The 27,206-nt window shown below is 35.7% G+C and overlaps 1 protein-coding gene across 1 annotated transcript in view; it reads left to right on the forward strand.

Annotated features, from left to right (window-relative positions):
* Positions 1-4,065: 4,065 nt before the first annotated feature.
* Positions 4,066-27,206, forward strand: part of nploc4 (NPL4 homolog, ubiquitin recognition factor) — a 30,759-nt gene continuing 7,618 nt past the window's right edge. Inside the window, exons 1-14 of the mRNA XM_022666559.2 lie at positions 4,066-4,207; positions 8,737-8,817; positions 13,370-13,479; positions 15,551-15,760; positions 15,901-15,949; positions 16,796-16,890; positions 16,984-17,107; positions 18,376-18,555; positions 19,260-19,346; positions 20,568-20,639; positions 20,789-20,915; positions 22,061-22,221; positions 26,057-26,128; positions 26,795-26,887. Coding sequence (XP_022522280.2) covers positions 4,193-4,207; positions 8,737-8,817; positions 13,370-13,479; positions 15,551-15,760; positions 15,901-15,949; positions 16,796-16,890; positions 16,984-17,107; positions 18,376-18,555; positions 19,260-19,346; positions 20,568-20,639; positions 20,789-20,915; positions 22,061-22,221; positions 26,057-26,128; positions 26,795-26,887 — 1,476 coding nt within the window. The 5' untranslated portion in view covers positions 4,066-4,192. The remainder of the gene's footprint in view (positions 4,208-8,736; positions 8,818-13,369; positions 13,480-15,550; positions 15,761-15,900; positions 15,950-16,795; positions 16,891-16,983; positions 17,108-18,375; positions 18,556-19,259; positions 19,347-20,567; positions 20,640-20,788; positions 20,916-22,060; positions 22,222-26,056; positions 26,129-26,794; positions 26,888-27,206) is intronic.

Below are 27,206 nucleotides of genomic sequence, written 5' to 3' on the forward strand. Positions count from 1 at the left end.
CGTAAAACTTGGTAAAATCTTTCTTCAGTCACTCTTCCTCGGCTGCTCTTGCAACATCTAAAACATCGCCCTGTTCTCGCCATGTTAAATTAAAAAAAAGTTTAAAGATATACAGATATATTTCTATACATATATTTCTCTAGATATATTTCTATAGAAAATGTGACAAACCCCAGGATTTAATGAAGGATACACTCACTGTTTTTAATGCTGCGCTATTAAAACTCCTTATATAGCTCTATTTTATGAGTTTCTATGGTTAAACGAGTTGTATAGCGGGGGTCTCCGGGGTCTTGGGGGGCTGGGTTTGGGAAATCTGATGAAATCTAGACTGTCTTGTCTTGTGTCTCGTTTTACCTGCATGCTTAAATATATATATATATATATATATATATATATATATATTTATATATACACATACGGTTACACCATCACTCTTTCTCTTTCTGTTTGTCCACCTGTAGTGATCTTCTATTCTCTGTACGAATATAATATTCCTAATATTCTCTTTTATGAATCTCTAATCTTATAGCCTAATATTATCTGTATATCTTTGCGTGTCTCTTTTTACGTCTTATTTTACTGTATATTGATCAGAAGTTGACTTTGTGAAGCTTGAACTGCACTGCATCTCTTTTCTCCTCTCATTTTTCCTCCTTTTACTCTGTGTATCTGTTTATTCACTCTGTAGTCTCTGGTCTGTAATGGGTTTGGGGTAGTTTCTGTATCTGGTGTGGATAGTTATGCACCGCTGAACTTTGCTAAAAGCTTCCTCACGTGAGAAAACGCAGCACGTTTGCACAGTAAGAAAATAAAATACGATATACAGTATAAATCAATACGTTCTTCACCCTGATTCCTCCTGAAACCTCTATATCTGGTCGATTAGAGACTGTTCTGGATCTGCTGCTGTTTATTTGCAGTAAGGGGTTAAAGGCCTACTTTGTCCACGATGCTGGAGAGATGTCCGTGCACCGTGTCTGTAAATCACTGACTGAAGGAAAGGTGTTTCTTCTCTACAGGATGAGATCAAAATAAAGCTTGAAAAAAAGTGTAAAAGAATAAAATGTGTCCAGTCGTTTTTTTACTTTTACTTTTAATATAATTGCATTATCATTTACAAAAAAATATTTTTTATGTATTTGTATATAGAGCCCTGGAAAAATATAAGATACCACTTAAAATAATGAGTTTCTTTGATTTTAATTCAAATTAAAAACCTCTGGAATATAATCAAGAGGAAGATGGATGATCACAAACCATCAAACCACCAAACTGAACTGCTTGAATTTTTACACCAGGAGTAAAGCAGCATAAAGTTATCCAAAAGCAGTGTGTAAGACTGGTGGAGGAGAACATGATGCCAAGATGCATGAAAACTGAGGTCTGAAAGCTCTGCATCTTTTTGTTATTTCAGCCATTTCTCATTTTCAGGAGGAGGTTTAATACTCACGTAATCTAAATTTTCCCACCATTCCACACAGCAATCAAATATCAGTTCAGTCTAACTGGATGTGCATTTGACTACCACATGTAAATACACATTTAAAATCCAATCACGATACTATCGAGATACTTGATTTTGACATGATGTGACCAGGTGTAGAGAGAATTTTTAAACCTCATCTTACACCCTGTGAGAGGCACGTTGTTGCTCATCGCTATCTTACACCCCACCAACTCTCCGTCCTCCTGCCTGGTTTAAACAGCAGCAGAGCTTCTAAATATATATCTACACTGATGGGCGTGGTGTTCTGGAAATGAGGTGTGTTCAGGTACATTTCTGGAGTTTTATCTTGTTTATCTTGGTAACAGAAAACACAGGAGCTCCACTGACTGAATACAACCTAGACAGACGCCAACAGTCAGACGTTCATCGCTATATTGACAGTGAATTATCAATAGAGTTAGTGTTTGCTAATTCAAATATATTATAATGTATTTTACAAACACAAACATTTGAAATAAAAAAAGAAAGCAGAGACACACAAAGAGAAAAAAGTTATTAGTTATGAAGTGCTGCATTAAATTTAAATGAAATTTTTTAAAAGTTAGTCATCTCCTTCCTAATATAATCAGGTATTTTTGGCAAAATTTACTTTTGTGCCTAAATCATCTCCCTTATGATGCTGCACTGTGGTAAAATCTCCTCCTGCCTTTAGCTGATTAGATTGATTGATTTTACCCATTTAGGATAATGGTGTATATCGAGAGTGTGATTAAGTTTATTTACTATTATTAATCTAAATAAAATGTGATTTAGGGAATTTTAATAGCTTTCCTTCCTTTAATAGACTCATTCGTTAAACTAATCTCCACCATTCAGGACCCAATTTACTCCAATATAAAGTTTATTTCTAATTAGTAAAGACTATAAGCTTATAATAAATATTGTAGAGTCCTTACTTTTATTATGAAGTTTTATTAATTTTTATAACCGAATTTTAGTCAGTAAAATAGTGTATACAGCTAGTTAAAATGCTTTATAATATTAATATTTCTGGCTGGTTTTGCTGCTTGACTGTATGATAAAATTTCCTCTTATAACCCACTGCTAATTTTAAATACCCAAAACTTGAAACATTAGTTATTGTTTATTTTAGGAAGGTGTCATTCTGAAGGAGAGTGTGGGGCTTTTATTTTGAAACTGTGGAACAGAAATCCTTCCTCCACTGTAGCTATTTTCACACTAACAGGTTCACAGGCTGTGTTCCAATATGCGCTCAGCTAGTGTTTAAACCTCGTGTTCAAACCTCGTGTTTAAATCTAGTGTTTAACTGGCTGCCCTGGTGCAGCTTTTTATACACACTACTCACAGACTTACTAAGCATACTAAATCTAGAGTTAATACCTATATAATGTATTATTTTCAGCCATCATATTTATGTTTTTAGTTTTTGTCAATTATATAAAAAATGATCAATTCAACACAATTTTATTTTTAGCGCTTTTTACAATAAGAGGTCCACACCTCTTATGTTAACACCTTTTTATTTTTTTATTTCAACTAGACATAAATGCTTACCCAACTTAAACACAAACAAGCATTTTATTGGAGAATTAAAATACAAAGCAGACGCGCACACACAATGTATTCTAATTATATATATATAGGTAAGATAAGATAAGATAATAAGATGAGATAAGATAATCCTTTATTAATCCCACAATGGGGAAATTTGCAATGTTACAGCAGCACAGAGGAAAGGACATAGACACAGGTCAGGAATATATATGTAAACAAATAATAATAAACTGTATATACAAAATGTTACAGAAAAAATAAAAAATACTACAAATATAATAAAGGAAAAAATATATACATCTAGTGCAGCTAAAATAAGGTCAGAGGAGATATGATTTAATGTAAACTGGAGATATATATCCTCCTGACACCCGGACTTTAGCTTGGTGTGCATTTTTAATTTCTTCTATCTATTCAGGAGTACTTAACATGTATAAAAAATATAGAAACGTAACTTACTCTTTGTATAGGAAGCATTTTTTGCAAAAGGACCCAGAAGGACCCAATTAACCTAGTATAACCTAGTTTCAAACTTAAAAATCTATGATATTTTTTACCTGGCTGTAGAAACTTTTGCCTGGGATTCTCGCCATCTTGTTTTTAATCAGTTAAGTATAATGTTGTCATGTGACCCCTAAATAGTACTGGCAGTGTCTCCATATAAGGCTAAAGGGTCAACGTTTGAAAAAAAAAATAAGAATAATGGTGCAGAGAAGCAGGAATGGAATATCCTCATATGTGGACGCTAGGTCTCAAGAGGATATACCAGTTTACATTAGAAAAATATAAAAAATATATATATTATTTCATGTATTTTCTACATTGTAGATTAATAATAAATATATAAAAACGAATGCGAGACACATATATAATTCTGTAGTAAAGAGTAAAAACGTGTTATTCCTCCACATTAATCCCCTGATCTAAACCTGATGAATTGAGATAGTGATTTAATTGGGATGAGCTGGGATGACACACTACATATGCGCCCTAGTGAGTGAGCGAGGGCGGGTATTGGAGCGCGGCCGGGCTGAGCTGAGTTATGGAGCGGAGTGAGCGGCGGCCCGGTGCTGTAGCGGTGCTGTAGCGGAGAACTCACCGACCCTGCTCTCCCAAACTTCCGCGGCTCTGAGAGAGGAACCGGGGGTCACGGGCCCGGTGATAAACATGGCGGAGAACATCGTGAGTAGTCCTTTATTCAGGGTTTAATCTTGTATAACTACTGATCAGATAAACAGCAGAACCGCGGAGTTATCTGAGCTCAGCGCGCAGTGATGAGGCAGCAGAATCTGTAGCTCCGTGCTAACAGGCTAACACTGCGGGCCTGGAAGCGAGCCGGTGCTGCGCCAAATCGTGCCGCCCTACCAAATCGTGCTACCCTAATGAATGTACATTTAGTTATTAACATATTTAGTTAGCTACATTTAAAACTTAAGTTAGAGGACAGTTCAACTAACTTAAAGTCTGATTAGCCTGGGTAAAAAACTTAAATATATGTATAGAAACTGTTTTTAATAGTCTTTTTGTTTAGTTTTAATATATAACAATATCTGACAGATAAAGTAAAATATGAGAAAGATCAATAAAACCAACAATCTAACACACAGACCCCCCCTCCCATATATAGATATATTCATATACATGCATATATACATACATACATACACGCATACATCTTAGTTATTAAATGTTATTAAACATTTCGTCTAATAGTTTTTGTCCAATACAGTGCAATTTTTTTTGCATTTGCAAACATAAGGTCAAAAAAGTCATCTCAATCTTAAAGTAATTATGATTTTTCCTATATATACCTAATAAGAACAACTTAGGATCTAATGTAAGAGATTTTGGTATAATCAGGTCACTTGCGTTTCTTATATCTTCTCAAAAATCTTACATTTTTGTGTTTTTTTATTAATTGTTTATTATTACTGTGACTTTATAAACGAAAGAACGAAAGATTTATTATTAAAAACACAGTAAAACCTTTAAACAAAAATAACGTGGATCAGCGCATGCGCAGTGCCGGTAGCACGCACATACTGATGGGTAGCACAATTCGACATAACACCTAGACTCAGAGAGGGGTAAACTGAGTAACTAACGCTAGCTAACGTTAGCTAAACAGTGAGTGAAGCTGTGGCTAGCTAAGTAAATAACTGAGGGAATCACACACATATTTAACACGAGATAATCATATAAATGTGATAGATTAAAGGTGATGGGTCGTGGTGTGCTGAATAAAGTTGGCAGGTTGTGGAAAATTCCGCCTGACAAAGAGAAACTTCCAGATCTACTGTAGCTACAGAAACTAAACTAACTACAGTACTGATGATTTACTGCATTATCTCAGTGTATTTAACTCATTTAAATAAAAAGCACCCCACAATATATATCTAATATAACCTGTTATCTAGCTACAATATATATCTGAATATTTATTTACAGGTTGTCTGTTTAAGCTAGCTAAGCTAGTTTTGTCCATTTGTTAGCTAACATAACTCTGACACAACACCACTTACAACTAACTAGCTACTGTTACTGATTACTACTGTTACTGTTACTACTAGCTACTGTTACTGATTAATAAGGCTTTTTATCTATTTACCTATTTATAAAGCGTAATAATCGTCTAATATAATCCTTTCAACCATGTAAATTAATCACAAAAGCTCCTATAAAAGGCTGACACAGAGAGAGTCAGATCTGAACTAAAGTACTGTTTATTTACTGCAGTTATTCAGCATATTTAGCTATTTTAGATACAAATCACCACAGTGTATATTTAATATAATCTGTCATCTGCACATATGCCTGAATGTGTTTTTACAGACAGTCTGCTTCAGCTAGTTAACTAGTCAATTTATTGGCTAGTATAACTCTGACACAGCGTTTACAGTTTTTAGTTAACTAGCTTCTGTTACTGTATAATAAATTTAGTTATCTATTTAGCCATTTATAAAGCTTAAAATCATCTAATAAAGCCATTTCAACAATATATATTATTTGCAAAAAAACACTTATTAAGGCTGACACTCAGAGAGAGTTAGATCTGAACTGCAGTACTGTTTATTTACTGCATTAATTCAGAATTTCTTTAGATACAGACATACTTGTAGTAACTACATCTCTCTGAATATTCACTTACAGGCTGTCTGTTTTAGCTAAGCCAGTTTTAGTTTTAGCTCTTTTAGCTATGCCAGTTTAGTCCATTTGTTAGCTAGCATAAGTCTGACACAACACTAGTTACAATTACATGTGCAGGTAATAAAACTGATTAATAAAGATATTTATCTATTTGTAAAGCTTAATAATCATCTAATAAAACAATGTAAATTCTTCACAAAAAGCTCTTATTAAAGGCTGACCGTGAGAGAGTGCCATATCTAAACTACAGTACTTTTTATTTACTGCATTAATTTAGCTTATTTAGGGTGAATTAAAACTTCTTTAAATACAGGCATACATCTATCTAACTACAAAATCTCTCTGAATTTTCAGTTACAGTATGCCTGTTTTAGCCATCTAGCTTAGCTAAGCTAGTTTAGTCCATTTGTTAGATAGCCTACACCTGACATGACTAACCTAGAATTAGCTTAGCATAGCTAACCTGTGTTGACATCAGTTACAGTTAACTATTACTGTATAATACATAACTTATATATTATTTATCTAGATAACTATTTTGCCTTTTAAATGTTCTAATATAGCTACAGCCTCTAAATAACCTACAGTAACTTACTGCTTATTAATTGCATCTATTTAGCATGTTTAACTAATTTAATTACCAATCACCACAATATATCTAAGTATTTATTTCCAGGCTGTCTGTTGTTTAGCTAGCTAGCTACCTAAGCTAGATTTGTCCATTTGTTAGCTAACGTTAAGTCTAACATGACTAAGCTAATATAGCTAGTTAGCTTAGCTTAGATAAGATGTGTTGACACCAGTAGAGTTAGCACTAGCTTACTAGCTAACTACTGTTACTGAGTAATAAACCAAGCTGTTTATAATTAGTTACCTAATACAACATTTTAATGTAAAATCTTCACAAAACTAAATAAAAAAAATAAAAAAACTTACCTTACTGCAATGGTAGCTGTAAAAAAAAAACTTTTTTTTTTTTTTACTTAATTTATAGATTTCCTCACAGGTTAGCCTAGCTAGCCTGAGTCTGACTGGACTAGGTTAGCTAAGCTAATTAGTAATAAGTAATAAACGCAGCTGTTAATTATTTAATTAGCAGGCTAACACCTTAAGGTCATAATAATTCATCCAATAAAACATTTGAATATAATTAAAGGGTTTTTGTTTAGTTGTGTTTTAAAAAAACTGTTGTAAACATTAAAATGTTCTAAGACAATAAAGATAATGTTGGCAACCATAAAACACTTACAAAAATCAAGCAATATTTAATTTATTTATTGATTTATTTATTTATTTTTCCTCTTTTTTCACTTCCTGTGTTATTTAAGCGTTGAAGTTTTGTTAAACAAAATCTTCACAAAACACCATTTTTCTCAATTAAACCAAAAAACGTAGTTTACTGCAATGATAGCTGAATACGCTAGTTATTAGCCTAGCTAGCTTATTTCTGACAGGACAGGGTTAGCTAAGCTAACTAGCTAAGCTGTTTTTAGACAGTTACAGTTAGCTAACTACTGTTACTGAGTAGTAAACCTAGTTAGTTAGTTAGCTAGCAGGCTAACACCTTAAAGTTGAAATAATTTATAATAAAATATTTTTTATGTAATTAAACGGTTTTGTGTTTAGTTGTATTTTTTTAACTATTTTGTAAACATTTAAATGTGCTAAAACGATAAAGATAATATTAGCATCCATAATATCCTTACAAGATTCAAGCAACATTTATTTATTCATTATTTAATTATTTATTCATTTCTCTCTTTCTTCTCTTTTTTCCTTTCTCTTGTTTTTTCAGGGGTGAATGTTTGTTAAAGAAAATCTTTACAAAATGTAATTTTGCTCAATTAAACAAAAAGATGAATAAGCTAGTTAATAGATTTGCCCACAGATTAGCCTAGCTAGCATAAATCTGACAGGACTAGATTAGCTAAGCTAACTAGCTAACCTGTGTTGACCCCTTGCTATCTATAGTTAGGTACCTAGTTAGCTATCTTACACCTTAATATTAAAAATAATTTTGCTAATAAAACATTTTCAAGTATTCTTAACAAAAAAGTTTAAGATCAAAAATCACGTACAAGCTAGATCAGTAGCTAGCTAGCTATAGGTTATATAGCAGTTTACTATGAGCAAACCTAAAGCCAGCAAATTAGCTAAGCTATTGTGAATAGTATCTGCTGTTGGGGTTTAAAACAATATTGATTTATCACAATATTTTATTCTGCAATACTGTATGATATTTAAAAAATATTTAGTATACATATTTAATTGTTAGTTTACATGCTTAGGGGTTTCTTGTGTTTTCAGAAGTATCTGCACACATACACATTGTCTATAAGGTACTAAACAAGTTATTACTTAGCAAATGCTTTGATTATAAGAGCTGTTTAATACAACAATAATTCATTTTAAATTAATTAAAGTTTTGCCCTCATTATGTTAATCTGGAAGTTGTTCTGTATTATTTGTCTTAGTTGTCATGATTAATTTACATATAGTAATGTTCTTAAACACTCAATTAAATCCATTTACTTTGGCTTTGCTAACTTTTTTACTTTTTGCAGATTATTCGTGTCCAGTCTCCAGAGGGGATGAAGAAAATCTCCTCAACCAAGCGAGAGACTGCAGCAGCTTTCCTCAAGAAGGTATGATGATGATGATGATGATTTTCCCAAGATTTTATATTTGGAAGCACTTTTTTAGCTATAGGTGAAATTTGATTTTTTAGATTACCTGCATCGCAACACTTAAATATGTTTTTTTCTGTGTAAGAAACAAAAATATTAAACATACTAATCTATTAGCCATGTTTAGCAGCAGAACAAGAAAAACAAAACATCTTAATTCACTTACTGATGGTGGTGTTATTCAGCAGTATGATCCTACTGATCTTTTAAATTACTTGAAATGTTTAAACCACCCACTGGTTGGTGTAAACCCATTCTTTACAAATCAATGCACAAATAAAATAATGAAAACGTCTAAAGATAATGGAAAAAGCAACTCAAAATGATGAGAAAGTGTCTGAGAATAATCATCTTAAGCATCTAAAAAAAAAAGGTTCTCATAATAACAAGAAAGCATTTTCTGTACATTTACATTTATTTCAAAATAACATGTTTGACAAAAATACTAAAAAGTTAAAAAAAAATTAGAAAGCATCTCAAAGTTAAGATTCTAAGGTTTTGTCAAATTATTGTCAAAATAATAAGACTTAGTAAGTACACAAAAAAAACTGTTGTAATAATGCTACTAATAATAATATTATTATTAATAATTCTAATAATATTATATAGCATCTTAAAATACTGACCTACTAGTTCACTAAGTATAAAAATATGTGCTGTATTTTTGTTATTTAAAATGTGAACAGGAACAGGGGCATTTTGAGCAGCGTTGGCTGTTCTGGGACCTGCAGTAAGTGAAGCTGTGGTCTGTTCTGCTCTCTCTGCTGATTTATTGATGAGGATCAGCTGAACATGGAGACACACCATGCACCAGTCCCTTACACTCCCAGCACTGCAGCACCTTTGTTTTTAATAGTGTTTTGTACTAAAAAACAGCTATTGTGAGGCGTGTCAATCATTAACTGTGTACGTAACTATGAGTATGTAATTATGCAAAAATGCAGCACTGCTGCAGAATCTCCTCAGTAAACCTGAGCAATGCTTTACACTCTATTTTAAGTATATCTGTACCGTGCACGACTGTATTTATCAGATGATCAGGCTGATATTAGCGCAGCCCTGACTCTGCTGCACTGCATTAATGATTCATGATCTGCTCAGGAGTGAGAGAGTATAAAGCTCCGGATCGATACGGATCAGGGTTTAGTTTACTCTGAGCTGATGTTTCAGTAGAGGGTGAGACCGGGTGAGTGACGCGAGTCCGACTGCACTGAACAGCCAGTCCTGTGTTTAAGTGTGTTTTAAGTGTTTTAATCTGTGTTATTCGGGAGAGTAAGTGAAAAGACTGAATAATTTATATTCAATAATCTCTTATTAATGGTAATATATGGTAATTTTGCATTGTTTCCTCTAATGTTAAGATTGTTTTAAGCAACGTCAGCACAGCATGTTTTTTTGCAATGTCAGGAGTACAAGTTGTTAACCTACATGTGATGTGAGTAGTACTGCTTAAGTGAATTTATGATTAAAATGGAACTGCTGAGCGAAATCAATGACTAAAATTGCTCTGCTGAGGTAACTAGCTAGCTACATGTAGGGCTGGCCCGAATAGCGTTTTTTGAGCTCCGGATATTCGGCACTGATTCGAAGCGAATATTCGAATATTCGTTTTTAAAAAAAGAGGTAAAAAAAAATAATAAAAAAAGCAAATCACAGCCCCTTTAATCCACTGAAAAATGTTCAATTTGCTCTGACCGACGAGACATATTCACCCCGGATTTTTGGTGTTTTTATCCCGGATTTTTGTGTTTTCACCCCATATTTTTTCTGTGTTTTTAGCCCAGATTTCTTTGTGTTTTCATCCCGGAATTTCTGCTGCCCCACACCGCGGCTTATCCGCTGCGTAAGCAGGCTAGGAGGCTGCTGCACGGTTTCTCCGCTGCGCAAGCCAGCCCAGTAAATTGCTGTTTGTGTTTTCACCAACTGTACTTGGTCTATTTCGGTTAAAGGATTGTGCAGGGCATATTACTGATTTTGTATTTTTGCACTTGGGCTATAAGCTCAATATTAAATATTTCGTTTGTTTAGAAATTATTTTATATTTTTAAACCATTTTAAATTATATTAGATTAGAGGAAATTCGTTCAGACATCATTTTTGTAGGCCAGGCTTTTGTAACCGATTTAGCCCCTACTGTTGCCACATTACCCCTTACGTTTTATTATATAAATCAGTTTCGAAGAGCCTGCATTTTTTTTTATCATGTATAATAGAGGTCTGCGCGAGACTGATTTTTAAACCCACTCTTCCACGCTCCCGCGTTTCTGTCTCGTTACCGCTCCGCAAAAAAATTGCTTCTTTTAATCCCGCGCCCGCCCGCCACATACACATTTCTGCCGCTCCCGCCCCACGTTCCTAATATAAATTAAATAAACTACATTTAATGCTTCAAATTTACTTATATATTTATTAAAACAGCAGCGCTGAATAGTGTGGTCCCGTTCCTTACCCCAGTCCAAACACCATCGGTGTGTGCGTGTGTGTGTCGGTCCATCCTGCGCGTTGAGAGTTTTCTTTAGGTTTTTTTTTTTTACAATTATTACAGTTTTCTTAACTATTTATTAATTTGCTCCCGCATCGTCTGGATTAAACTCCCGCTCCAGCCAATAACAGTTCAGTTCTGTCCCGCGCGCAAGATATTCTGACGGGACCCGCGAGAACAGAAGTGGTTAGAGTGAGGTGGAACTCTGGAAAGGAGAAAAAAAACGAATATCCGAATACCAAAATTAAAAACCGAATACCTACTCAACGAACGAATATCCGAATACCCGAATATTCGGGTCCAGCCCTAGCTACATGTGGTTAATTCAAGAATACAATACCTCTGCTGCTGTAAATGTTTGATTAAAATAGCACTGCTGATGTAAATTTAAGGTTAGAATCGCACTGCTGATCTAACTCTGCTGAGGTAACTAGCTAGCTAAATGTGGTTAATTCAAGATTAGAATAGCTCTGCTGAGGTAAATGTAAGATAAGAATAACACTGCTGAGGTAAACTCAAGATTAGAATAGCACTGCTGAGGTAAATGCATGATTAGAATAGCACTGCTGAGGCAAATTCATGATTAGAATAGCACTGCTTATGTAAATTTAAGATTAGAACAGCACTGCCTGAGGTAAATGCATGATTAGAATAGCACTCCTGAGGTAAATGTGTTCTGCTGTATTATGTCTGCTAGGATATAAAAGCAAGACAAAAATATATTTAGGGTGTGTGATTTTATTCTGCATTTAGACAAAATTCCTTTTTTTTTAATAAACAAAAATGTCTATTTCGGTACATCCCTAGTTTTAATGAATCTGATCCAGTTTGAGCTGCATCTCTTCAGAGCAGTGTCAGAAATTTAGTGTCAGTTCTTGGCGTATGCTGTCCGGATGGTTTTAAATGGATATAGTGAGGGATGGTTTTAGACTAAAAGCGTTTCTAATAAAATTAGCCTCAGCTAAACACGACCTGCCAGCTAGCAGTACTGCTAACTTTGGCACAAACCCTTCAGTCTCTGATTTCTAATGCAGAGCAAACCTGATTATGATTGATCCTCTAAAAAGTGCTTCAGATAGTTGTGCGATTGTTTCAGAGACAGTCTTACATTCTGAAATTTGCTGTGCCATGTTTACCCCAATCTTATTGCTTATTTGCAGGGTTTCTGAAGGTCCTTAAAAAGTCTTAGTCTTACTTTGTTTATCTAAGAAAGGCCTTAAAATATCTGTTTGGGTTATGTTTAGTATAGTTTGGGTTTGTTTGGTTTCACACAAGGAAAACCGCAAGTGCAACAAAAATGCAGCGCAATAAACCACCTGATTGTGTTGTCTCTGCTGATTCGTCAGTGCTGTCTGAGGCGGAGCTAGCAAGTAAACACAAGAAGAAGGTCCTGCATAAATCCTGCATCACATTCGTTTTATTTTTATGCATTGCATTTTGCATTTTACAAATTCCATCTTCAAGTTAGTTTACTGATTTAATGGCAGACTGAACAAAATGGAACAAGCCTTGTTATTTATGAGACTAGGGTTCGATGTTTTTATGTACATTGCTTACCTTTATCTGTCTCTTAGCATTGTTCTCTCAGATTTTTTAGCTCTTATTCGGTCATTCAAAGTGCTTTACAAATTAGAAAATACACAGAGAAGTCAAATTACAAAAACATGTATAAGAATAACAGTAAAAATGGAAATAAACATGTAAAAGAACAAAGAGATATAAAGTCAAATCAAGTTGTTGTATGGTGGTGTGATTTTTATACTATAACCGTTTTTCCAAAGTTGTTCCACAACTGAACATTTGATCATCTGGCACCCGGACAACTGGGCTAAATATCTTACAGAGACGAGACGGGACAGATCTGCTGCACTAAAACTGTCTTTCAGAACTCTGTGTTTCATGCTGCATAAATAGCACTCAAAGATACACTCTGAAAGTGAAACTTCAAAAAAGATCATATTTTTATTCTCTTTTCTTTCTCTCTCTCTCTCTCTCTCTCTCTCTCTCTCTCTCTCTCTCCTTTTCTAGGTTGCAAAAGAGTTTGGTTTCAACTCTAATGGCTTTTCTGTCTACTTGAACCGCAACAAAACTGGAGAGATCATTTCTCAGAACAAGACGCTCAGCCTGCTCAAAATCAAGTAAGTTAGCACATATATATATATGTATAGATGTGCAGTAATTTAATAGATGGCTTTCCATCCACAAAGTTTTGGAAGTATTGGGAGTGCAGCGCAGTATATACTCCCTATACTCCACTTACACTGCTACAAACTGCCGTATAGTGCCATATTTTTCCTATACTGCCCTATTCTACCATATACTGCCCTATTCTACCATATACTGCCCTATTCTACCATATACTGCCCTATTCTACCATATACTGCCCTATTCTACCATATACTGCCCTATTCTACCATATACTGCTCTATTCTACCATATACTGCCCTATTCTACCATATACTGCCCTATTCTACCATATACTGCCCTATTCTACCATATACTGCCCTATTCTACCATATACTGCCCTATTCTACCATATACTGCCCTATTCTACCATATACTGCCCTATTCTACCATATACTGCTCTATTCTACCATATACTGCCCTATTCTACCATATACTGCCCTATTCTACCATATACTGCCCTATTCTACCATATACTGCCCTATTCTACCATATACTGCCCTATTCTACCATATACTGCTCTATTCTACCATATACTGCTCTATTCTACCCTATACTGCCCTATTTTACCCTATACTGCTCTATTCTACCATATACTGCTCTATTCTACCATATACTGCCCTATTCTACCATATACTGCCCTATTCTACCATATACTGCCCTATTCTACCATATACTGCCCTATTCTACCATATACTGCCCTATTCTACCATATACTGCTCTATTCTACCATATACTGCTCTATTCTACCCTATACTGCCCTATTTTACCATATACTGCCCTATTCTACCATATACTGCCCTATTCTACCATATACTGCCCTATTCTACCATATACTGCTCTATTCTACCATATACTGCTCTATTCTACCATATACTGCACTATCCTACCCTATACTGCTCTATTCTACCATATACTGCCCTATTCTACCATATACTGCCCTATTCTACCATATACTGCCCTATTCTACCATATACTGCTCTATTCTACCCTATACTGCTCTATTCTACCATATACTGCCCTATTCTACCATATACTGCCCTATTCTACCATATACTGCCCTATCCTACCCTATACTGCCCTATTTTACCATATACTGCCCTATTCTACCATATACTGCCCTATTCTACCATATACTGCCCTATTCTACCATATACTGCTCTATTCTACCATATACTGCTCTATTCTACCATATACTGCACTATCCTACCATATACTGCTCTATTCTACCATATACTGCCCTATTCTACCATATACTGCTCTATTCTACCATATACTGCTCTATTCTACCATATACTGCACTATTCTACCCTATACTGCTCTATTCTACCATTTACTGCCCTATTTTACCCTATACTGCCCTATTTTACCCTATACTGCCCTATTTTACCCTATACTGCCCTATCTTACCCTATACTGCCCTGTATTACCCTATACTGACCTGTTGTATCCTTTACTGCCCTATACTACCCTATTCTCCCCTGTGCTTCTCTATACTATCAGATACTGCCTTATACTACCCTACACTACCCTATACTGCTATATACTCCTCTATATTACCCAATACTGTCCTATACCCCCTTTATACTACTTTACGCTATTATTTACTGCCATATACTGCTCTACACTACTCTATACTGCCCTACACTACTCTGTTCAGCCCTGCATTACCCTATACTCCCCTACACTCTCCTATACTGACATATACTCCCCTATACTAATTTATACTATTGTTTACTGTCTCATACTACCCTATACCTCCATATAGTCCTCTATACTGCTCTATACTTCTTTACACTACCCTTTACTCCCATACACTACACTTTACTATTTTATATTTTCCTGTTTTTCAATATACCTCTCTATACTCCTCTGTTTCTAAGTACTGCCGTTTACTGTCCTATACTCTCCTACTCCCCCACACTACTCTATACTATCGTATAGCACTCTGGATAGGAGTGTCAGCTAAATGATGTAAAATTAAATATAAATGTATTTTTCTCTTCTCATTTTTTTTTTGTCCAGGCATGGAGACATGCTGTTTCTCTTCCCATCATCAGCTGGTCCCTCAAGTGAGACCATGGACACACAGCCCCACTCTTCAACATCCTCCTCCTCCTCATCTTCCTCCTCCCTCTCGCGTTCACACTCGTCTCCACAGATCCCAGAGGACGAGATCGACCAGTATCTCTCCAAACAGGAGGGCAAGATCTACAGGAACCGAGACCCTCAGCTGTGAGTCTCTCAGGAACAGAAACTGAACGTTATTAGACTGAATGTTAGATGAATGTGGTGGGGAGATGGGGTTGGGTAGGTTTTGCAAATAATTATTAAGCAAGTTACATAACTAATAAATATGTAAACTGTTGTTTCAGATGCCGGCATGGTCCCATGGGGAAATGTGTGCACTGTGTACCTCTAGAGGTGAGAGAATACAAGAGCTATTATTTAAAATATTTACTGTAAGGACTTTCAATATATGTACTTTCAACATATTATTCAATATATGAACATGACCATATATATATATATATATATATATATATAATGTTTAAAATTATAATTAATATATTTATTATATTTTTATATGCAATATATATATATATTTTTAGCCGTCCTCGCTGTTGCCCATTGTTTTATTTTTTTTTTCATCAGAGTGAGCCCATTAGCATGAATCATCAGATCAATAGTCTTAATATGTTCATTCATTTTGGCTATTTAAAAAATACATATTCCAATTACAATGCATAATTGTTTTTGCTAATCTGTGGAGAACTATTAAACCTTTATTTTTCCTACAATGATGGTTAAACTTTGTGCCCCACCCGAAAAATCTCTCAAATTCACACACAAACTTATTCTCAAATTTTAAAGTGACCCAAATCTTATATTTCCAACCAAATCTGATGTTTATTTTACACTATATCTGTAATATAAGCTAGCAAATGCTATTTTTTGTGTTAGAAGTAGTTTTTATTAATGTTTTAAATTATGTGTCATGTACAAGACGCTATGCTGTATAATAAAATGTATTTTAAAGTAAATGTATTTTGTGTGTACATTTATACAGGTAATGTAATGTTCCTGGGGACAGAAATGGCTCATATTCGGCGGAATAGCCCATAAATTAACGACAAATAAAATGACAGTCATATAGTCCAGTAAATACTAGTTGTGGTAACAGTGAGTGATACAGTATATTTCATAATGATATTGTATGTATGACCTGCAAAGATAAACTATATATATATATTTTTTTATCTTTTTAAGCCTTTTGATGAAGACTACCTGAATCACCTGGATCCACCTGTTAAACACATGTCGTTCCACGCCTACATCCGCAAACTGACCGGAGGAGCAGATAAGTGAGTTTAGTTTTAAGTTTTTGACTGTTTTAAGCATAAAAACGGGAGATTCAGGAATAATAAAAGCTCTTATCTCCTCCTCTTCTTCCTCAGGGGCAAGTTTGTGGCACTGGAGAACATCAGCTGTAAGATTAAGTCTGGCTGTGAGGGGCATCTACCCTGGCCTGAGGGCATCTGCACCAAATGCCAACCCAGTGCCATCACCCTGAACAGACAGGTACACAGCTACTGAACGAGCAGCACACTGTAGACTGAAACGCTGAATACTGCACCTCACAGACCTCGCTTTATCTCATACCTGCAGTCACTGTAGTGGAATTAGCTTTAGCTCTAGACTCCAGATCTCAGAAGCTGTATGATGCTAAATAATTTCCCCAAAAACTCTCTTAAATTAACACAAAATCCATGGGTTTCTTTCACACAGCAGATGAAAGTGACCCAAATCTTGTATTTCCAACCAGATGTGATGTGCTGCATATTTTTCACACTATAAAGTGCACTTTTTCCAGATATTAGCATTAATCGTTAACCATGCTAGTTCTATCGTCTTTCCCTCAGAGGGGAGTATATCGGACTATAGTCTGCATGTTTACCATGTTAAAACTATCTACATGGGATGAACCACTAGCTAATATCACCCTGGCTTACTGAAACAATCAGGATTTCTCAGTGTAGCGCTGTTGTGCTAGCGGTTAGCCACTAATGCTAATGCTCCAGCCTTAGTGCTGGAGAAATTTGGCAATCTAAGCTTACTGTAAATAAACAAAAGCACTTTATTCACTCATATAAACAGGAGAGTTCTCGGGAGAGAAATCTGTGTAGATTAGCATCCAGCACTCATTTAACTTTAAAAGAATGTCTTTTTTTTAAGAATTAATGTTTTGTTAACTTAGCTTAGAACTCGCTTGGAACTCTGTTCCGATTACGGATGCCTATGATCTAGTCAAAGTTCACTGTAGAAGAAAATGGCAAGATGAATGGTCCAGCAATCCACAAAATAAACTGTATAAAATATCCCCCATCATTAATATTAAATGCAATGTGGACTTTCTTAATAGACAAGATCAGACAATCATGACTAGTTTCAGAAATAACTTTTATAGGGTTACAAATATGAAAGAACTGTTTGAAAAGATTCCAGCAGCTAAAATACTTAATTTTCTGGAAGTCCTTCATATAAAGACACTGATTTAAGTCAAACTTAGCTTAGCTTTGCTTAACTTTGTTAGCTACCCCCCCCCCCCCCCCCCCCATCCCCCACCACCCAGCGGTGAGACCTGCTGAATTAGAAGTTCCCTATAGTGTATTTTAAAATGCGCCTTATAGTGCGAAAAATACGGTACTGGGCACCCCTGATGTAGACTGTTCAGGTTGGAGCTACAGTGGAGGGGCTATGTGGGTTGTATGCGGGATTGTATTTGGGTTGTATGGGCCTTTTCTCTTTTCCAGTGCCGTTTCTGATCAGAAGTGTGTTTTTCTCTGCAGAAATACAGACATGTAGATAACATCATGTTTGAGAACCACACCATCGCTGACCGGTTCCTGGACTTCTGGAGGAAGACGGGGAACCAGAGGATGGGCTACTTATACGGCCGGTACACAGAGCACAAAGACATCCCTCTGGGCATCCGAGCCGAGGTGTCCGCCATCTACGAACCTCCACAGGTAAAACCATGAGTATAGGAACCCATTCTTCATGTGCTGAACTGTTTTGTGATGTGCTGTTTTTAAATTAACACGATTGCATGAGTTATGTGATGCAGAGGACACAGACGGTTTTTGTTTTTAACTTGTTTGAAAGGGTTAAATATATTTATACTAAATTAATCGTAATCGTTTATTTTGTTGCGTTAATATTTTCATAAAATTATTGTAAGTTTTGTATTGTTTTGTCGTATCACCCAGAATAACATTATTGCTAAAATAACATGAAATATTGTAGTGTTCGTAGTGTTACTCACTGCTTAGTGGGCTTTCTGGTGTTGTGTCGAATTCAGCACCTCCACCATGAAAAGCACCCTCTCTCAGAAGCGAATCTTCTTGATAAAGCGGAGATAATCTGCTTTAACGTGCATAGAATGTAGGCATGGTTTGAAGTGATCACACTTGTCAATTTAGCCGTGCTTTGGGGGTCAGTTTACCCACAATTCCCTATGTCCATGAACCCCTGGATCTGCTTAAAGCAGACAGTGGATTCACTCAACACAGAAGTATAAACCAGCTTTAAAGATCAGCTGAAGATCACTTTTCATTGTTCCAGTGACTCTACAAGTGTGAAATTTCGCTACCAGAATAAGAGATTTGTGTAAAATATCCCGTTTTCTATTTTATTTCTACTGTATTAATGGCTCCTCTTTGTTTGGTTGCAGATCGGCACTCAGAACAGCCTGGAGCTGATCGAGGATCCGAGAGCTGCAGCGGTGGAGGAAGTTGCTGCTAAACTGGGTCTACGGAAGGTAACTTCATCCACCTACTGTATCTCCACTGTGATCGTGTTCTGGCAGCACACTCACTCTAAAAACAAAGCACTACAGAGACGTACTTGAGTTCGGATTTAAAAGAAGCCCATTATGATGTTTAAATAATTACTTTTTAAGATGTTCGTCAAAGAAATAAATGTAAATGTATTTAATTTTTAAAGATTCATCATATTTACATCTCATTTAAAAACAATATTATTTAAAAAAATAAACTAAAAGCAGTTCTTCTGTTGCATCGTTCAGTAAACACTTTGTAGCAAAAAAAATTAATAAAAATATTTATTAAAGGTGTTCAGCAGCGTAAACAAATAACATACCAAGAGAGTGTTCAGGCAGTTCAGGGTCATGCACGTATAATCCAAAAATCAGAAAGCAGACTAAGGCAATAAAGGTCAATAAACGAAAAACTAGACAACCAATAGAATAGGCAAAGCAAAGAGTGGACTTTAAAGAAAAACGGATCGATAACGGAAGACAAAACAAGAAAACATGTTGTAAGAGAGCTAGTGAACCAGATGCATTACTCTAAAAAGGACAGGGTGGAGGTGAGGGTTATAAATACACAGGATAACAGGTGTGTGCAGTCAGTAGCTGGGTGAGCGGGAACACTAGCATCATGTGACCAGTTGCATGTGAGAGTTCTGGTGAGGGTGCATGCTAGGCAAGCTAACACACCTTTGTTTAGAGGGGTGTGATGAGATCTTTTTATTTATTTTTATTTGTTTTTCTTTTTTATTATTTTAATTGATCTCTCTATTTCACTGCATTCAATTTTAGCCTGTCCACATATGCTTTTATTCTGAATGATTTTATTTCTTCTTAATTAAATCTTATATTTTTTGCTTGTTTTTCTAATGCTTTGGCAATTTAATTATGGGCTAAGTTATTACTGTATCTGTGTAAGCAGAATTAGTTTGATGATATCATGTACTTACAAAATAACGTTAATAATTTTTGGGGCCCAAGTACCTACTTTGACATAAGCCATTAATCCCCAGGGTTTATTGTGTTTTTAAAAAAAATACTAAGCTGAACAGAGGGACCCTCGAAATAGGCAAAAATTGTATTATATGTCCACTGTGATAAGGGGTTAATTTACCCTGAATATATTACTGAGTAAAAAAATAAAGGTTGATTAGTTGATTTAATAGATTAATTGATTGGATTGATTAATTGATTATTTGTTTGTGTTTTAAGGTGGGGTGGATCTTCACAGATTTGCTGTCGGAGGATACGAGAATAGGCACAGTGAAATACAGCAGGAACAAGGTAATCCCGGCCTGTTTAACAGCAGTGTGGATAGTTAATTCGAGTGCTCGTTACTGAGTGCTCGTTACTGAGTGCTCGTTACTGAGTGCTCGTTACTGAGTGCTCGTTACTGAGTGTGTGTTACAGTGCACCGTGTGTTTCCTGTACAGGACTCGTACTTCCTGAGCGCTGAAGAGTGCATCACCTCTGGACACTTTCAGAACCACCACCCCAATCCCTGCCGGCTCTCACCTGACGGACATTTCGGGTCTAAATACGTCACTGTAGTAGCAACAGGTACTGATTTATCATGTTATTGATCATTAGCTAAAGTATAATTTACCATAATAGTAGCTGGGAGGAGTGCAACGGGTCATAGTACTATATAACACTAAAATATTATATATATATATTATATGTTTCTCAGAAATTAACTTAAACCTGCAAATCAGGACTAAAAGTAACATGCAGTACCAGTCAAAAGTTTGGACACACCTTTAATTCAGTGTTTTTTATCATTTTAAAATGTTCTGCATTGTAGATTTTAGATTATTTAAACTATCTCCTCTTGATTAGATGATCGGTTTTTAACATCTCTGCTGGATTTTCTCAGTCAGTTTTATGAGGCAGAGTCTCCTGGAATTCAGGCTTTCAGTTAACAGCTGTGCTGAACTCATCAAGAGTTAATTACTTGAATTTCTTGTCTCTTAATAAAGTGTTTGAGAGCATCAGTTAAAGTAAAGTAGTGAAGAGGTAGAGTTACAGGTATACAGTGAATAGTGAATATTTGAGTAATGTTCGAATCCAGGTTATGAGAAGCAACAACTACTCAACTAAATAAAGAAATAAAAAATGACTTTTAAGAAGAAGTGAAGGTCAGTCAATCCGAAAAGAAGAATTTCTAGAACTTTGAAAGTATCCTCAAGTTTAGCCATGAAAAAAGACCATCAAGAGTTTCCTCTGTTGTACAGGATCAGTTAATCAGAAACAGCCTCATAGTCTGGATCACTTCATTATTATACTATGTAGGAAAATAAAAAAAATAAAAAACATTGAATGAAATATACAGTACCAGACAAGAATTTGGACACATCTTCTTATTCAATTACATTCATTAAAAGGATGATTTTAAAGTAATAAAAAATATTCGTGAAAAAATCCAAGCACAAATCCAGATTAGAGTATCTTTCGATAAGAGTTTATCCTGCTTTTATTGGAGTTACCGTCTCTACTGTCCAGATAAGCCTTTCTACTGGTTTTTGGTACATTGCTGTGAATATTTGACTGCATTCAGTGAGGTCAGGATGTTGGAGTGTTATTAATAAAAATGGGGATTTTCAGTTGAAGGGAAAAACTATTCTAATTCTAACCCTGGGATTAGCCTAAAGAGTGCGTTAATTTAACTGGTCGTGTGTGTGTGTGTGTGTGTGTGTGTTGTGCAGGTGGTCCTGATAACCAGGTGCATTTTGAGGGGTATCAGGTATCTAATCAGTGCATGGCTCTGGTGAGGGACGAGTGTCTGCTGCCCTGCAGAGACGCTTCTGAACTCGGCTACGCTAAAGAGTCCAGCAGTGAGCAGTACGTCCCCGACGTCTTCTATAAGGTACAGATTTTATATATTTATGGTGACTGATGTCCTAATGCTGCACTACAGTATATATTGTTTTATTATAGCCTGTGCTCAGTGTCTAAACATTAGAGGTGTGCCATATCGTATCGTACGCTATAATAACCCCAACATTTTTAAATATAGTGATTATTGATAGTATACTCCCACCCCTAATTATTTATCACATCATATTTATCTACTTTTTTTTTTTTTTTTTTTTACTGTCTTTATCAAAAGAAAAATTCACACTGTTCTCATAATTTCCCATTCTATATCTACTAGAGACTAGATTATATCTGTACAGTATCATTTATTTTACTTTAATCCTGGATATATGGAGATATTTGGAGTGCAGTATTATTATTATTATTATTATTATTATTATTAGTATCATGACTAATAATTCTAGATCATTAACTTCTGTTACAAATCTGAAATCTGATTAAATTCCTGTATATTTAATATCTCAGTTATTAGGGGTGTGCCATATCATATATTGTATGCTGTAATAAAATGTAATTTTCATTTTGTTGCAGTAGTGTATTTTTTTTTTTTTTTTTTTTTTTTGTCATATCGTCAAGAGTATCGTTATTGTGAAAATACCATGAAATATCGTGATAGTATTATTTTAGGGCCGTATCGCCCACCCCTCTTCAGGATAAGATAATGCAGTCAGTCCTCTTATAAAGCAGGGCTTGTTTTATAGGGTTCGTTGGTCATGAAAAAACTGGAAAATTCATGGAATTTGAAAATAGCAGTTTCCAGGCCTGGATGATTTTTGAAAAAATAAAAATACCCAAAAAATGAAAGTTTTGGAAAAGTCATGAAAATTTGCTCTACAAATCTTTGTATTTCAGTTTACGATGGAGAAAATCTATTTTGCGCTAAAAATCTATTTTTTATTATTATTATTTTAACTTTTTCAACAGTCATTTATTTATTATTAAAGATTGTGCATCAATATTTTTATCAGATTCATTTTAGACCTACTTTAATCAATTTTAATCATAGTTTTCATTGAGTTGATTTTTGGTTTTATTGTCCATGTCTGCACTGACGTTTAAAAAATTGTATGATTGTGAAAAATTTACCTTGAAGGCCTGAAAAAGTAATGAAATTAAAAAAATCATGAGAATTTACAGTTTAAAACGTGTATGAACCCTGATTTTCCTTCCTCAACATAAAAAAAAAATCAAACCACAAAGGGTTAATGCAAAAAATGATCATAACACATGCACTCGAGATATAATCCCCTTCCTCCTAATCAAAGTTCAAAGTAACTTTTTTGTGCAAAAATCAGATTCATCTGAGAATAATAATCCAGAACGACTGAAACCCTGAACTCACAAACGTTATACTCCTACACATAAAACCTGACGGATCTGCAGCAGCGCAGAGCGATTTAAACATCCTCTATTGCTTCAATATGTTCACCTTTAACCTGAAAGACTCGTGAGGAGAGGGTGGAGTCCGGATCCGGGTAAGAACATGATACACACTCACACAGAAACACATGGTTCTGTGTTCAGTGTGTGATATAACTCTGTACTGATGGACCTGGACAACAGAATGAGCATAAGTGCTGTGAGTGGAGAAGAAGAATGTAAACACCTTGTTTCGATTATTCTGAACATCTAAATAATGCAAGAAATAATCAAAATAATCCAGAGGAAACAGAAAAAAGACTTTAACCCACTAACCAGAAACCCCTTTCCAGAGTGCATCTTTCAGTCCATACAGTAGAATCAATACTTTTATTGAATGAAATCACCAAAACTCTGTTTATAAATATTTGTCAGACACTATAATTAGTCTGAATTATTAGAGCACACAGTGATCAGCTATTTAAAAAGTGAAAAGACGATGCCCCTTTTAAGATAATGTGCTATAATAATGCCTTTGTATCAGTATCAGACGACTTTCAGCCAAATTAACAAAAATGAACAAAAATAATTGTTGCACATATACATTTTTTATATATAGATTGTTTTACATTACATTACATTACATTACATTTGGCAGACGCTTTTGTCCAAAGCGACTTACAATAGTCAAGTACAATGTAAAGTAAGTTTAAAGGTAAAAACAACTTTGGATAGGGATAAAAGGAGGACAAGGGGAATAATAGGATAGAGGAGTGAAGGAGGGGAAGAAGGAAATGAGGTTAGAAGTAGTTAGTGTGTTAGAGGTGTTAGGAGAGTAAGTGCTCTTTGAAGAGCTCAGTCTTCAGGAGTTTATTAAAGATAGTGAGAGATTCTCCTGATCTGGTAGTAGAAGGTAGTTAGTTAGAGGTGTTAGGAGAGTAAGTGCTATTTGAAGAGCTCTGTCTTCAGGAGTTTATTAAAGATAGTGAGAGATTCTCCTGATCTGGTAGTGGAAGGTAGTTTGTTCCACCATTGGGGAACTCTGTATGAGAACAGTCTGGATTGCTTTGTGTGAGTGTTTGGTAAAGCGAGGCGACGTTCATTGGAGGAGCGCAGCGGCCGGGAGGTAGCGTAAGCCTTCAGGAGCGAGTGCAGGTAGGAAGGAGCTGTTCTGTATCACCTTGTAGGCGATTGTAAGAGCTTTGAATTTGATGCGAGCATCAACTGGTAGCCAATGGAGCTCAATGAGCAGCAGGGTGACATGTGCCCGTTGGTTTTGGCTGGTTGAAGACCAGACGTGCTGCTGCGTTCTGGATCATCTGGAGTGGTTTTACTACACAGGCCGGGAGGCCAGTTAGCAGGGCATTGCAGTAGTCGAGGCGTGAGATGACGACCGCTTGCACCAGGAGTTGGGTGGCCTGTTGCGTCAGAATCGGTCTAATTTTTCGGATGTTATAAAGCGCAAAGCGGCAGGACCGAGCAACTGAGGCCACATGGTGCGTGAAGGAGAGCTGGTCATCAACCATAACACCCAGGTTCCTAGCAACCATTGTCGGTGAGAGAGAGAGAGAGTCGATGCTTATAGAGAAGTTGTGTTGAAAAAATGGTTTTGCTGGTATGACCAGAAGTTCAGTCTTTGAGAGATTTAATTGAAGGTGATGCTCCTTCATCCATGAGGATATGTCAGAGAGACACTGCGATATCCGTGCAGAGATTGAGTGATCTTCAGGTGAGAACGACAGGTATAGCTGGGTGTCATCAGCAAAGCAATGGTAGGAAAATCCGTGTGAGCGGACAACATGACCAAGAGAGGTGGTGTATATGGAGAAGAGAAGGGGTCCCAGTACCGAACCTTGGGGAACCCCAGTGGATAAGGAGCGGGCTGAGGACAGCTGTCCTTGCCACGACACCTTGAACGAGCGCCCAGTGAGGTATGATCTAAACCATGACAGCACATTGTCTGCGATCCCCATGTTTGAGAGTATAGTTAGGAGGAAGTCATGGTTGACTGTGTCAAATGCGGCCGAGAGGGCCAGCAGAATGAGCACTGAGGACTGACCTGCAGCTCTGGCAGTTTTCAACGCTTCAGTCACAGACAACAGAGCCGTCTAGGTAGAGTGTCCTTTTTTGAAACCAGATTGGTTCTGGTCCAGAAGGTCATTCTGGGAGAGGAAGCCAGAGACCTGATTTAGAACTGCTCTTTCTAGTGTTTTATATTCATATTATCAGTTACTGGCATTGTGTCTCATGTGGCTTTGATTGCAGAAACATTTTTTTCTGCTCATTTTATTTAATGGAGGCTTGCTTTATGACATTATATTTTAATAAAAAACATAAAAAACGAAAAGAAAAAAAGTGTTTTGTTGCCCGAGGGCAACATCATGACATAAAGGGTTAAGTCATTCCTTTTATGCCTTTATTGTTCTGTATCTATATTTATATTGTTGTTGTTTCTTTAACTACAGGATAAAGACAAATTCGGCAATGACATCACGTACCTGGCGCGTCCTCTACCTGTGGAGTACCTCATCATTGATGTGAGTTTACATCTGATTTAAATAGTTAATCTTCTGGAAATTTTACAGAAGTTCCTCCAATAAAACTACGGTAATTTATTAACCCTTCAGAGCTTTTGATCCCTGAAATAAACAAAAATAAACTTATGTATAGTAGGTGTTGCACGACTAGTACTTTTAATTAATCTATTAGTTGTTCAAGAAAGATTTGACAAAACAAACAAATATGTCAAATTTTGTTTTAAACAACAGCAGAACGCCATAAAATTTGGATCAAAAAATGTCTTCTTTATGCAGTAAATAAAATTAAAACTTTAAACTCACTTTCAGCATCATCACATGAAGTGTTTGCTTTGTGTTTTTGGTTTTCATTTAGAAAAGACAAAGTGTTGACAGGAGAAGGATGTAGTGAAAAAAAAAGTGAAAAATAAATAAAAACCTGTATTTTGCGCTTTTTTTATTTATTTTGTGCTTTGTTTCGGATTCTGACAGAAATGTTCATTTCAATGTTTTTTTTTAACAGAACCTCTGAAATGTGATCAGTGCAGTAGTTTGGATAGTATAAAATGTGTTTTTATTACTGTATGTTTCTTATCTAAATAAATACAGTTATTAATGATCTGCGTGTTTGTGATGATTAATGAAACCGAGCTCTGATTTCTCTGATTTTTCTGTGTTTTTGGACAGATCACCACCACCTTCCCTAAAGACCCCGTGTTCACCTTCTCATCCACGCTTCGCTTCCCCATCGAGAACAGAGACGCTCTGGGGGAGACGCAGGTCTATATCATCTCTTATTTTAAATATCTACATTTACCTAAACAGAATCTGCTGTTAATCTGTTTTTTATTATTATAATCAGCAATACTTTGGTGAAGTCGTCTCATATTTTGGCCCAATCCCATTTCTCTATTGTATCTGACACCTTGTTTTGTAGTGTAACCCTTCTTACCTTTTAGAACAGAGTTATAAAAGTTAGAGGAAGACTAATAAAAACAATAGAACATCTTTATTCGTCTGATACAGATATACAGCTCTGAAAAAATAAGCACTTAAAAATGATGAGTTACTTTGATTTGATCAAATTAAAAACCTCTGG

Source organism: Astyanax mexicanus, chromosome 15, assembly GCF_023375975.1.
Source record: "Astyanax mexicanus isolate ESR-SI-001 chromosome 15, AstMex3_surface, whole genome shotgun sequence".
NCBI lineage: Eukaryota > Metazoa > Chordata > Actinopteri > Characiformes > Acestrorhamphidae > Astyanax > Astyanax mexicanus.